The sequence below is a fragment of the Diospyros lotus genome, chromosome 14 (genome assembly GCF_014633365.1).
Source record: "Diospyros lotus cultivar Yz01 chromosome 14, ASM1463336v1, whole genome shotgun sequence".
In the NCBI taxonomy this organism is placed as follows: Eukaryota; Viridiplantae; Streptophyta; class Magnoliopsida; order Ericales; family Ebenaceae; genus Diospyros; species Diospyros lotus.
In genome coordinates, this window is record NC_068351.1 from 1,197,911 (window position 1) to 1,212,703 (window position 14,793).

Genomic DNA, 14,793 nt, shown 5'->3' on the forward strand with positions numbered 1-14,793 from the left:
AAATCCAATGCATAAACCTCACTAACATCACTCTCATTGTTGATGTTGTGTGCTCTCATATTTTGTTTAATCACAATCTTTAAATGGGTAGATAATTTTAGATCTTACGACACTTGAATGTATAGTATTTTTCTTCGTGTTTAATTATGAGTTTTGAATTGATTAAAGTATTATATTGTATTTGTTGTATTTAATTATGACTTTTAAATTTGTATAATATGAGAATCAATAAAGATTCAAAATATAAATATCACAAAATTCACCGAAACAATTATGTGGAGTAAGTGTTGTCCTATAATACAGCTTAGAGCATTATTGTCCATAATGACACAAGCAAAATGCTTACATAAAGGTATTGCTTATGGATATGGTGGTTCTAATTAGAACAGCTTGCTTTCATTCTTTTAGGGGCAATAAACTAAAGGAGAAGGGGAGGAGAATGATCAGAAGGGTGAGAAAGGGGAAAAGGGGGGGCCCCATAGGTTCAAAGAAATGAATGCAAAAGGGGGAATCCAATTGAGTCCATTGCCCCATCCACATAGCAATGCAAGTAAATCAGTGACTATTTCTTGAATAAAGAACAACATGGTGAATGATAGCCCACTACAAACAAGGACTTTGTTGGACCCAACATGCCTCCTCACAAACCTTGGTTGCACATAAATAGAATTGAGATTCATTTTGTCTCCATTCACATCACCGAGTGAAGTCGAATTACACGATATGAGTTGTGAAAATAATATTTTTTATAAAATAAAAAAAAATTGACTCTCACAGAATTAAGAGATTTTTATACTAAAAATTCCCTTGTCTCTATCCATATATCTTCACGTTGTAAATCACATCTTGTCTTAATAGGATGACGAAACGACTTTTTAAAAAAAGATTATGTATAAATAAGATTTTCTTTTACCTCTCGTAAAATAAGGAGTTTTGGGTAGTTTGGCACCCTTTTATCTCCTACTTGACATTTCTTATGTTATGGATTCTGTGTGGATTGGAGGAATCCCAAGAAAGAATATAGGGGTTGGCATGTTACTAAAGCAAGACAAGAGGAGTTGGACCATTGGAGAAGGTATGTAACTTCTAGGCATACCTTCTTAGGGATTTACAAATGTTTCAAGCAAATCTTTACTTATGTAAATGCCTTGAGATGACCAAAACTAAAGGATAAAAGGGTGAAAGAGGGCTTTTTTGCACAGTTTTATATTGGGGAATTGCATGAAAATCATCAGTGAAGTTGGCTTCCAAAGGAGAAGGGATGGGGAAAAGGCAAAGATGGGCATTGCTTTTCTTTGCCTTTTCTATTTTTTAATGCTAAAGATGGGCATGGCTGGAAAAAGGGCATAGATAGATGAAAGAAACAGGAAAAGGGTTCAATTTCTCAGCTCTCTTTCCTTCTGGTGGGCTCTTTTTTGTGGGCCTAGAGATGCAGCCCAGCCCACTAGGTCATTTCTCCACATTTGATGTGTATGGGTTTGAGTAGGCCCAACAAAATTCGATCTTGAATCTTGATATTGGGCCACATAACATTTTCTTCCAAGCAAAACTAATTGGGCCTGATTTTATTGTTGTGATTTGGGCCTATATTCCCAATTATTGTCTTTCCTGTTATTTGGGCTTAAATTTTAATTTTTGTTAAAATTTAATTTTCTTATCAAATTCTGTTAACGGAAGTTGACGCGATTTATATTAATAATATAAATTAAGTAATTTTAGGTTTTATATTAATGAATACCACCATAGTTTTTGTTAAAATATTTTACGACTAAACAAAAGAATGACTAAATTTCAACAAAAATTAAAATTAGTGGTTGTAATGACAAAAATTAAAATATAATAACTAGCAACATAATTTCCTCTCCAATTAAGTAATAATTAAAAAAATCATCACAATGACTTGTATTGACAAATTCACATAAAAGAAATTCGTCGATGAAGACTTACTTTTTTATGAATGTTACATTTCTTCTAAGAATTGTTTTTTTTTTATTATTATTATTTTTTTTTTACTTTTTTAAGCCTAAAGTCAATAAAATAAGTAAGGTCTAGTGATATATGAACATAATTTATATATGAAATAAGTAAGGTGTAGTCAAAATAAAAGACCCATCGAAAGTCATTGATAAATTCTGAAAATACAATAATAATACTATTATGTATTATCCTATTTTGATAATATTTTAAAAAAAATAATAATAACCTGATTATTTTGATGCATGAGTTGATGGCGTGATTCGCATTATATATTTATAAAAAAAATTAAATAAAAATTTATTGGATGACTTTTTATATTTTAAATTATTTTGGGTAAAATTTAAAATAAAATTAGACTTAAGTGTTTTGGTAAAATTTTTTAAAAAATTAATTATTATAAGTTTAAATATATATATATATATATATATGAATCAGCCAAATTCCACAAACTATATGACTTTTGAGTGTGGAACGTTGGATGAAACGAAATTTCCCACCAAAACCGGAGGTAGTTGGCGGCCTGGCTTTGCATCCAATGGTTGGTGAGATGGGACGTGTACTGCTATCAACAACTGCCACGTGTACCACAGTTTAGTACAAAATCGTTTAATTGCGTACTAATTATTATAATTATACACACAAAACAAGAGTCCCCTGCTCCATTATCGTTCTTAATTAATGAAACTATGAGAAAAAAATTAACAACTTCCATCGTACTTTACCAGAGATGGAACGTAATGCTAACGCCCGCCCTCACCAACCCAGAAGCCGCAGAAAGCTCCAATCGAACCCAAAACAGTAATTTTCTATTCAATCTGCAATCTTTGGGGGTTCAGATAAAAGCCAATGATCGAATCATTCGCACCAACCAAATCCCACTTCGCTCATGTAAGGGAAACGACACTTGCATTGTTCATTCTGTTCTTATCTCCAGCATCAATTAATTTGTTTCTCTCTCATGGCGGCCGCCGCCTCGGCCAATTACTCCCTGCTGCTGCGTCTCTCTAATTCCAATCCAAAAAAATCTCCGTTCTTATCCAAAACCCATGTCGATTCGGCCATTTTGAAGAGAACCCATTTGCCAATCGCTTCAAAAATATGTTCGGCAGGAGAGGGGATCCGGAAGCCGGAGTACCTGAGCTGTGGTGGCGGAGACAGGCGGCGTGGAGGGCCGGCGGCGAAATGTACGGCGGAGCGGGTAGAGAGAGGGCTTCTGGAAAGGAAATCTTCCGTGCCGGAGAGGTTCAAGGTGGTGGCGCTGATGGCGTGCGTCATGTGCCTTTGCAATGCGGATAGAATCGTCATGTCCGTGTCCGTCGTCCCCCTCGCTGCCAAATATGGCTGGAGCAGCTCCTTCTTGGGCATCGTTCAGGTAATCAACTAATGGTTTAATTTTCCCTTTTCCTTTCTCTATCTTTCTTTCTTATTTTCCCGGAAAGTTCAGAAACTTCACCACCTTTTAAGATATGCATTAAAGCTGTGTTTCCTAAAATGTCCAAAAACACCTGTCAAGCTACATCTACGCAGTTCATGCATGTAGATTAAGAAACCTATGCATTGAATTAATAGCCAAAACATATATGTATATTGTATTACTAATCCCCAATCTATTCATAGCTAAAATACATATGACATTAGCCCTCTTATGTTGCTTGTGTCAGCAAACTTTTATGTTGTTGGACTGGGTTTACCAAGGGGTTGTCCCACACTCTCATAGGATTTTGCCAGCATCAGACAATATAAGAGTTGCTCGACGCAAGTAACAAAACAAAATCGCATATAACATATACGGAACGCTCATGTATGTGATTTTTTCAGGCAATTAGGCCGCCAATTTTGGATAATGTTATGTTTCATGATTCATTAGTTTTTGCAAAACTAATTAGATCAACAAATTAAGAGTTAATTATTGTAGTTGATTTTCTTTGTGGGTCAGGCTTAATTATTTACTTACTTAATTAGTACTCTCTGCCTATAAATGGATGATAGGATGGGTGCAATGTGGCCAGTGAGGCCAATATATTAATTGCCACCTAATGAATTACATTTCTTGTATTGCAATCTTAAATGGCTTTCATTTCTTTCCCTTAATTTTGAATAAGATTACAGTGATCCTTGAATATATAAATTTCGAATAGAAACCATGTTTGATTAAGGTGGGGTGGTTGGTTCAGTGGCCTTGGATTACTTTCCCTCTTTGTGTCCGTTTGTTCTTCTTTTTTCACTGGAAAATGCTATGAATCTACCAAAAGTTTTATGCAAAAGCATTTGTAGAACAGTTATACTATTGCGCCGTTTTCTTCATTCTAATCAAGCGATGTGTCCTAGTAGTCGGAATATTATTTGTTGTGCCGATTAGTTGATGTACTAACAGGTGACATTACTTCTGCATATGTGCATAGTCCTCTTTCCTATGGGGATACATATTTTCATCACTGATTGGAGGAGGCTTGGTAGACAAGTACAAAGGAAAGACAGTGTTGGCTTGGGGTGTCGCCTTCTGGTCTTTGGCCACTCTCCTCACTCCATGGGCTGCAAATCACTCCACCGCTGCCCTCTTGGCTGCTCGTACCTTCTTTGGCCTCGCTGAAGGTGTGGCGCTTCCTTCCATGAACACCCTCTTATCGAGGTAAATAGCCCTTATTTTCAGCTGTTGTAGAGAGTCTCGTTCCTTGTAGGTAATTTCTTCTGTACAGGGTTCACTCCCGATGATTTAGATACAATCTTTAGGTAAAACCCAATTATCACATCTTTACCCAGGATACGGTTTATTTATCATAGGCTTAATGAAACCGCTTTTTTGGGAAACAGGCTGAAGTTGAATGCAATTCACCATACATATTCGTACATTAGTGATTTTCATGCAGCGATATTGGAACGATTTGTTGCTAATCCAAGCTAAGAGGTGGTTGTAATGAACTTCACATATATCAGGTGGTTTCCGAGCCATGAAAGAGCTACGGCAGTGGGAATATCCATGGCTGGATTTCATCTTGGAAATGTGATAGGCTTAGTGCTCACACCAATTGCTATGTCATCGATTGGGATTTCAGGTCCCTTCATTTTATTCTCGGCTCTTGGACTTCTCTGGCTCACCTTATGGGCATATGGGGTGACAGATGATCCACAAGAAAGCCGGTTTATCAGCTTATCAGAGCTGCAGTTGATCCAAGCTGGGAAATCCGATGCTTCATCAGTAAACAAGCGCAGGCCCCTGCCTCTGAGCCTCTTGCTGTCAAAGTTGCCCACCTGGGCAATAATCCTTGCCAACGTTACAAACAATTGGGCAAGTGCAACTCTTTACTGTTAAATCCTTCTTCTTTTTCCTAGTTATGTGATTGTATTTGCGTTCGTGAGCTGAAATGTGTTCTTGAATGCAGGGATACTTTGTTCTTCTCTCATGGATGCCTGTATATTTTAGAACTGTGAGCTTCATCTCTTATCAAGATCAAATAAGCATAAAATGTCTTGCATTTCAAGCACAAAGTTAATTTAACTAGCGATTACATTATGTTTTCATGTCGTTTAGCTACACCACGCTCGCTGCTAACCTTTATGCTTTCCGGTTGTACTAACAGGTATTTGATGTGAATCTACGACAAGCAGCCTGGTTTAGCGCTGTCCCTTGGGGAACAATGGCGATCTCAGGGTACGCTGCAGGAGCAATATCAGATTCCTTAATCAAAGCCGGTTACTCCTTGACATTAGTCAGGAAGATCATGCAGGTAATCTTCAATTTCCATCTGGAGAAAAACCAATTCCAGCTTGTTTCCATATCTTTCCTATGCTTTCGACTTTTTGGGATCGAAGAATCATATAATAAAATGGGGTAAAACATGACAGTCCATTGGCTTCATTGGGCCTGGGATTTCATTACTCTGCTTGAACTATGCCAAGACACCAGTAATTGCATCCATATTCATCACAGCTGCACTCAGCTTGAGCTCGTTCAGCCAAGCTGGCTTTCTCCTCAATATGCAAGTAAGTTCCTCCATTGCATTATACCTCTGCTTGTGTGAACGCCTGTGACAAGTAGCTGACTCGGCTGTCACCATTTTTCGATCAGGAAATCGCGCCTCAGCATGCAGGATTCCTCCACGGTATGCTCTACGATCCACCTGCAGGTTCCTGCTTCGCGTTTTCTCGCTCTGCTGACATTCTTTGTTGCAAAAATTTTCGCGCAGGCATTTCAAACTCAGTCGGGACGATGGCTGCAGTAGTCAGCACAGTTGGAACAGGCTACTTTGTGCAGTGGCTGGGATCTTTTCAAGCGTTTCTTACTGTCACAGCCGCTCTGTATTTCTTAACGACTATTTTCTGGAACCTCTATGCTACTGGAGAGCGAGTCTTCTAGTCGAAAGAAAGAGAAAAAAAAAAAAAAAAAAGCTTGATTTATTTAGTTCCAAAACACCCAACAATTGCACAACTAAGAAGAGGAGGAATTCAGATTGAGTGAGTCATTCTTTCTGTTTTTTTCAAGTATTTTCTATTTTGTACATTGAGGAGGAGAAGGAATAATTGAAGCTATTTCTTTGTATAAATAGTGATTTAAAGATATTGCCTGGATGAGGCCATGCAATGCTAGTAAAATGGAAGCATCCTGCAATTGCCTTGCAAATCTATTTATTTTTGCAAATTTTTGAACATTGATCAGAGGTAAAGGGTCATTGGGGCAGGGACATATGTTTTAAAAAATTTTCATATGTTAAATCACATTTAAAATTTATTTAGAATTTTTAATATTTAATATTAAAAAATAAATATAATAATAATAATATTATAAGAATAAAATCTAGATTAGCTATAATGGCTTCCATTTAGGCTGCATTTTTGTCCAAACGCATTAGTAAGAATTATTTTTTATTATGATTAACAATAGAGGTTGATAAAAGTATTTATATGATAGATAATACAAGTATGATTTGATAGAGTTGTTCGTGTGATGTCAAGTGTCATCTGACTCACTTCTCAACTTTATAATTAAGTTGTTATATATTTTTCTTTTATCTCATATTACGTCAATTTATTATTTTAAAAATAAATAATATTGTTATTAAAGAGTTAGACATACAGTCTTTTAAGAATCCAAGCCACTCAATCATGCTGTTTTTACCATCAATTTTGAACTAAAGTCTGTAGGTCACTAGTCAATTGCATCTTCCATTGATTCGAGTAAAAGACTCATTTGTATTGCACTGTAAAATGCTTGGCCATGGAATAAGAAAAAAATAGTGGTCAAAGTGGTTAGCAGTGTCGGGGAGATAGGTGAAAAACTCAAAGTCGAAACAGGCCAATGATTGACACCGTTCAGCGTGTCCATCCCTGAATTCAGACTTCTCCACAAGCTGATGCTATAAACCCCGTTTTACTGTTTCAGATAATTTCCCAACCCTTGCTCATAGATCAGAGCCCACAAATTTGGCCTTAGAAGTCCTTATTGTTGTTTGAAAATTGGAACTTTTCATTCAGGACAAACTAACTACTCCACCTATTGGTGGGCGAAAAGATCAAGTTTACCCCAAACTGCCATCTTGAAATTCTTTTGCCACCGAAACTTGAAAGAGTCCAGAACCACAAAATTTTCTGGTTTTCTTCCGAGCCACTGGCTCAAACTTGGCCTGCGGATTTCTGGGTTTGTTATCAAATTGCAACTAGAAGCGGGCGTTCAGGCAGTTCTTCCAAGGGAGTCGAGAAAACCCAGCTAGGGTTTACTACTGATTCGGGTTTCATGAATGTCCAATGATCAAGCTTCTGGTTTTCGTATATTGACAAAATTCGAATTCGGGTTTCCTTTTGAGCATCCAATGATCATCAAGGTTCAGAGTTGGGTATAATTGACATCAGGGTTTCCGAGAAGGCCCAACAGTCGAAATTCTGATTAGGGTTTCCATTTGGCTGTCTTGAAGATATGAATTTCAGAAGCATGGAAGAGTTCTGGTCGTTCTACATGAGCCAGCACTCAAAACCAGCCACGAGGCGTTGGCATTTTGTGGGCACGCTCATTGGTATTCTCTGCTTGATATATTCTGTGTGCTTCAATTGGTGGTTTCTGTTCTTTGTACCTTTGTTTGGGTATGGTCTAGCCTGGTACAGCCACTTGTTCATTGAAGGGAACTTCCCAGCCTCTTTTGGACATCCCTTCTGGTCTCTTCTGTGTGATTTCAAGATGTTTGGATTGATGCTTACTGGTCAAATGGATAGAGAGATTAAGAGGCTTGGAAAAAGGCCCGTCTTACAGGCCTTCTGATACTTCTGTAAGATTTTCTCTTTTGTTGCAGATAGGTCTGTAATAGAACATAATTGTCTTTTCCTTAAATCAAACTTCACTCTTTAGTATGGATGCCTCAGTTCCTTTATTTTCCATTGAAGCATGGTTTCGTTATTTAAGATGAATGATTTTTGCACTAGTTACGGCATGTAGTTCAGTTTGTACAGAATTTTCCAGTTTCTCTTGGCAATTGACATCTCGAGTATTGCAACTGAAGTTGTTATTCCGGAAGCTGAATGTTTCTATTTTCATCTATTTTGATGCTAGGACATTGAATTGTTCTTTTGAGAACTGCAATACATCCGTTTAGGCTGCTTTATTAGTGATTAAATTTACTTATTTTCAGTTGAGTTTGGCAGCCATGATGGTCGTCACTGGACTTCATTATATGTTAGGTTGAGAACTCTAGTACTTTCATCCATGAATTTGATTGTTGATGCATTGAAATAAATTTAACCTCAATTTAACTTGAACATGTCTCTGTCTAATTTTGGTTCTGGTACTTCAACTAAATATGTCTTTCTGCTCTGTCTAGGGGATATTCTCAGTCACATATGTCTCTGCCTGTTTTTGGCTTTGTTCTTGTAAATGGTTGACTTTTCGTATACTAGTTGACAATTGGAAGAAAAGATCCTCCTTTTGGCTAGCATAGGATATAGTGTAGAGAGAGATCTAGTCCAGAGTACCAAAGTGTTTGTAAGAATCTGCTTGTTTTGGAGCATTGAGCAGACTGAAACCATATGCACCTTTTTAGCTGAAAGCAAGGGTGTCTATCAGACTATATAAACAAACTAGTGTTGCATTGAAGAAGCTGAAGACTGTTGCTTTAATGGGTCAAAGCTGACGTCGTTAATTCAATGAATGGTTATTTTACCTGCAAATTGCAATGTTGAATTACTTTAGAATCTAAGGTCTGTATCTTCCAATAGAGCATTTTGTTCTGATTTACGTTCCACTTTGACAGCTGAATATAGTTTCAGTTATCTTGGTGACGACAAGGTGTCAAAAATCTATATTGTTTGTGGTAACATCCTGAGTAATAGAATAGCAGAGGAAAAGGAGGTTTTTGTAGGGTGTTAGGACGTGAAAGGTACATCATTTCAGGTGAAAGATCTTGTTATTTGACTTCTAGAGATAAAAAATTTAGGCGGGGTGTGAGATCGAAACTGGGGTTAGTTTCGTCAGTATGTTGTGGAGTGGCTAATCAGCAATCGTCATCTTCCCTCTCTTAATGGAGTCCATAATCAACCAAGTTTTCAGATCTTAATGAGCTGAAAGGTGCAATAGAGGTGCTTGGCAAAGATCAGGAGCTGGCAGTTTATACATATATAGTTTATATCTTCAGAGGACAAGCAATCTTATTGTGGCCTCTACAAATTGCTACCGTGGGGTTGAAAGAGGCACCCAATGATGAGGAAAACTATGGAATGGAAGACTCCCAGTTCAGCCAGATGTTGTCATATGTAAACCTTTTTTGTCTGCCATTAGAGAAAGAGAAATTGTAGCCTTATGGGTTGTTGAAAAAATTATGGTGATATAATGGTAAATATGTTGTAATAACTCAAAGATTCCAAAACACGAAAACTCGTTTTCCTTAGGACTTTGTTTGTCCCAAAATACAATGCACAAGGGATCCAAACAAGCCTCCAAAATACAATAGAATCAAGAATAATGTTAGTTGACGAATGTGCAATTTTCGAAAACAAACTTGAACACACGGAATTAATAACAAACACAAGAAGTTTTGTATTCTAATTCTGCAATAAAAGAATACAAAGAATAGGTTTTTGTATGCACAAATATTATGAAGTTTTATGTAAGAATGTAGGAGGAGAATAAGGAGAGAGAAACCATATGAATTCTCAAAAAGTGTTTTTATCTAACAACACACCAATTTTTTTATAGATAATTTTACAATCTTTCACCAAAGGTACAACCATTCACATGTATTACAATCTTTCACAAAATGATATAATTAATTCTTGTGTGTTACAACCCTTTACCAAAGGTACGCCCCTTCACCAAAAGTTATAACCACTTAAATTAAATTTAAAACAAATGAGGCACAATCCTTTACTAAAGGTTACAACCATTCATGTGTGTAAATAGAATTTGAAAAGTTACAACCTCTAGTTCCTTGACTTGGATCTCTTCCCAAACAAGTGAAAGGTTGCAACCATTCTTTTGAAAATCTCTCCAACAATCCTCCACCATTTTCAAAATGAATGAAGTTTTGAAAAACTCTTGTGTAAGTTAGCCAAACTTATGCATAAATGAAGGTGTCTTTTGGACTTGAACCTTCACGTAGTGAAAGCATTTCAAATGTCAACCAAGGTGGCATGGTAGATAAGCTTTGAACCAGCAACCCTATCTAATTAACCGGAAATACCTCACGCACTCGTTTGAGTGTCCTTATTGTGTTCATAAGCACCGACACGTGAATAGGCCATGTGTCCCATATCTTGGTTTTCCTTTCATGAATACCTTGAGTAGTTTGCCAAACCACTTTGGAGACGGCACCATCCCCAATATTCATATAGGTAGGCTTATCGAAAATGCCAATGTATCTAAAGCATTTTATAGATTTCTATATAAGCCTATTAAGAGCAAATTAGCTCAACCTCTCATTATTGATACGTTCCCAAACATCTCTACCTTGGGATTAACCTAAATGTTTGCAATCACTCATATGACGTACTTTACTCATTGAATCTAAGATCTTGATGTTTTAAGTGTTAGGTCAAGTTTCCATCATTGATGATTATGAATTGGCCACAATTCTATTCCTTTTGACATTTTAGAAACTAAATCCTTTGCAAGGCCTTTTGTCAAAAGATACGCCAAGTTTTGACTTGACTTCACATAGTCCACAGTAATAACTCCATCTGAGATCAATTGTCTAACCATACTATGTATTAACCCAACGTGTCTAGACTTTCCATTATATATTTGGCAATATGCTCTAGACAACGTAGCCTCACTATCACAATGGATAGAAACTGGAGGCATAGGTTTAGGCCAAATAGGAATTTCAATCAATAAATTCCTTAGCCATTCCACTTCTTTACTACATGAAGCTAATGCTATAAATGCCATGGTGGAATCCACTATACAAGTTTGTTTCTTTGAACCCCATGATATAGCACCTCCACCAAGTGTGAAAATCCATCCACTTGTTGACGCATGATCTTCTCGATCGGTGATCCAACTAGCATCCGTGAATCCTTCTAAAACTAAAGGATAACCAGAGTAATGTATGCCATAATTCACGGTTCCTTTTAGATATTTCAAAATTCTATAGACTCCTTGCCAATGTAATAGGCTTGGATTGCTCGGCTCATTTTTCCAACGGCGAAAGCAATATCCAGTCTTGTAGATATTATAGCATACATAAGACATCCAATAACACGAGCATACTCTAATTGAGATACCGCTCTACCGGTGTTAGAATACATTCTAACATTTGGATCAAATGGAGTAGATACAAACTTGCAATCAAAATGATCAATTTTTTTCAATACTTTTTCGATATAGTGTGATTGAGTAAGTGTGATCTTGGTATCTTTTCTTATGATTTTAATTCCCAAAATCACATCCACAAGTCCCATATCTTTCATATCAAAGTTGGATGATAACAATGACTTAGTAGTTTTTACAACTTCTAAGTCTGTTCCGAATATTAACATATCATCCACATACAGACAAATGATAACACCCTTGTGCTCATTAAACTTGCTATACACACATTTGTCTGCTTCATGGATTTTAAATCCATTGGCAACAACAATTTTGTCAAACTGCTCATGCCATTGCTTAGGTGTCTGTTTAAGGCCATACAATGACTTAATCAACTTACACACATTTCTTTCTTGTCCCAGTAAGATAAACTCTTCCGGCTGCTCCATATATATTTCCTCATCCAACTCTTCATTTAGAAAAGCTGTTTTAACATCCATTTGATGGATTTCAAACTTATATATGGATGCCAAAGCAATCAATGTTCTTATAGTAGTTGTCCTAGCAACCGGTGCGTAGGTATCAAAGTAATCAAGGCCTTTCTTTTGAGTGAAGCCTTTAGCTACTAACCTTACTTTGAACTTGTCTAAGGTTCCATCTACTTTCATCTTCTTCTTGAAGATCCACTTACAACCAATAGGTCTAGAATCCGGAGGAAGATCTACCAACTTCCAAGTCTTGTTATTCATAATAGATGGCATTTCTTCATCTATTGCTTCTTTTCAAAAGGCGGAATCATTAGATTTCATTGCCTCTTCATACGTGAGAGGATCAGACTCAATTGATTGCGTAATTGCAGTTTGATTTATGTGTGAGTCCCTAGTACCTTCCACTAGATGCATAATGAAATCGGGTCCAAAAGTTTTCTCTTTTCTAGCCCTTTTACTCCTCAACTCTGGAGGTTCTTCATTAGCATTTCTTTTATTATCTTCTCTTACTACCAGTAAAACGACATTCGAATTTGTAGGTTTATGAATAGTAGTAAAGTTATTCTCATAAAATATAACATCTCTAGATTCTATCATGTTGTTAACTTCAACTGAACTATTAGGTTCTATAACTAGAAACCTATACCCTTTACTATGTTCTGCATATCCTAAGAATATGCATTCTATTCCTTTTACATCCAATTTTTTAATCTTTGGATCAGATAACCTAACAATAGCTCTACAACCCCAAACACGTAAATAAGGCAAGTTAGGTTTTCTATTCTTCCAAAGTTCATATGGTGTAACTTTATTTCCTTTACTAGGTACTCGGTTAAGAATATAACAAGCCGTTAGCAATGCTTCTCCCGAGTATCCTTTACTTAAACCCGAGTTACTAAGCATAGCATTAACCATTTCCATTAAAGTCATATTTTTCCTTTCTGTTACACCATTTTGTTGAGGGGTATAAGTAATCGAAGTCTCATGTACAATTCCTACATCTTCACAAAATTTAGGAAATAATACTCACCATCCCTATCACTTCTAAGGCATTTAATTTTAATATTGCACAAGTTTTCTACTTCAGCTGAATATATCTTGATTTTTTCCAATACTTCATCTTTAGTATGCATAAGATACACATAACAAAACTTAGAAAAATCATCAATAAAAGACACAAAATAAAGTTTCCCTCCTCTACTAGGTGTACTATGTAAATCACATACATCACTATGCACAAATTCAAGTAAAGAGGTTTTTCTTTCAATTTTAAGAAATGGTGTTTTTGTGATTTTAGTTTGTGTACATACTTTGCATTTCCCTTCCATGTCATGTTTGCAATTAGGAATTAATTGGAGTACATTCATATCATGTAACCTTCTATTGTTAACATGTCCTAAACATGAATGCCATAAAGATAAAGAATCAACAATAATGTAAACGGAATATATAGTTTTATTATAGTATGGAGTTTGAATATTCTATCACAATAGAATCTTTTCCCAACAAAGACTCCCTTAGACAACACAAACTTATTTGATTCAAATACAAGTTTGAAACCAAACTTATTAAGAAGACCACCGAACACAAGATTCTTTCTAACTTCCGGCACATGGTAAACATCGGTGATAGTGAGAGTCTTCCCAAAAGTAAATTCCAATTTGATGTTGCCTTTGCCAAGCACGGCTGCGGTGGTGGAATTTCTCATGTAAAGGGTTTTTCCATCTTCAATAGATTCATAAGTGACGAATAGGTTTCGATTCTTACATACATGCCTAGTGGCACCCGAATCGATCCACCACTCATTTTCATTCTCCACCATGAACACCTCACTTATCATAGCCATGAAGTTGGAGTTTCCATCTTGTTTTTGCTTCCTCAAAAAGCGGCATTCATTTTTTATGTGACCCATCTTACCACAATTGTAACATGGCCCCTTTTTCTTCTTTGAATCCTTGTCTTTAGAGTCAAATTTTCTCTTCTTCCTATTCTTTGAAGAGTTTTGTTTTCCCTCTTTCCTTTTGTTGGTAACTTTTTCGTTCTCCACCACATGAACATTAGAAGATTGGCCATTGTTTTCATCAGAGTTATTCACTCTAAAGTCCTCTTCTATTTGAAGATGTCGGCCCAACTCCTCAAGGGAAAGATCATCCTTTCTATGCTTGAGATTCTTTTTATAATCTTTCCAACCAAAAGGAAGTTTATCAATGATGAATGATACAACAAAGGATTCATCCATATTCATGTCATGTTGTTGAAATTGGTTATAAATGTGAACTATTTCATGAAATTATTCAATTACCTTTCTTTTGTCCACCATACGATATTGATGAAATTTAGAGGCTAGACATTTCTTACTCGTGGCATCCTCGGACATGTACTTATTCTCCAAAGCATCCCAAATCTCCTTTACACTATTCTTGATATGGTATTGGTCAAACAGAGCATTTGACATAGCATTGCAAATGTGCCCTTTGCAAATGTAGTCATCTTGATCCCATTTTTGCTTTGCCCTTGCATTTGCCAAACTTTCTTCTTTGGTTTCCTCCGGTCTTGGTGTTGTAAGCACATATACCACATTAAGTGTGGTAAGGAGAAAATGTA

The 14,793-nt window shown here is 36.4% G+C and overlaps 2 protein-coding genes across 2 annotated transcripts; both read left to right on the forward strand.

The window, feature by feature from the left end:
* Positions 1-2,699: 2,699 nt before the first annotated feature.
* On the forward strand, positions 2,700-6,664 carry LOC127789785 (probable anion transporter 3, chloroplastic). The gene is made up of 8 exons (XM_052318773.1): positions 2,700-3,349; positions 4,380-4,606; positions 4,912-5,263; positions 5,358-5,402; positions 5,556-5,702; positions 5,821-5,958; positions 6,044-6,077; positions 6,162-6,664. The coding sequence occupies exons 1-8, from the start codon at positions 2,936-2,938 to the stop codon at positions 6,329-6,331; spliced, it is 1,527 nt and encodes a 508-aa protein (XP_052174733.1). The 5' UTR covers positions 2,700-2,935; the 3' UTR covers positions 6,332-6,664.
* Positions 6,665-7,244: 580 nt separating this feature from the next.
* Positions 7,245-8,340, forward strand: LOC127790369 (uncharacterized). Its single transcript, XM_052319851.1, has one exon. It carries the CDS (start codon positions 7,886-7,888, stop codon positions 8,222-8,224), a length of 339 nt encoding a protein of 112 aa, XP_052175811.1. The 5' UTR covers positions 7,245-7,885; the 3' UTR covers positions 8,225-8,340.
* The last annotated feature ends 6,453 nt before the right edge of the window (positions 8,341-14,793 follow it).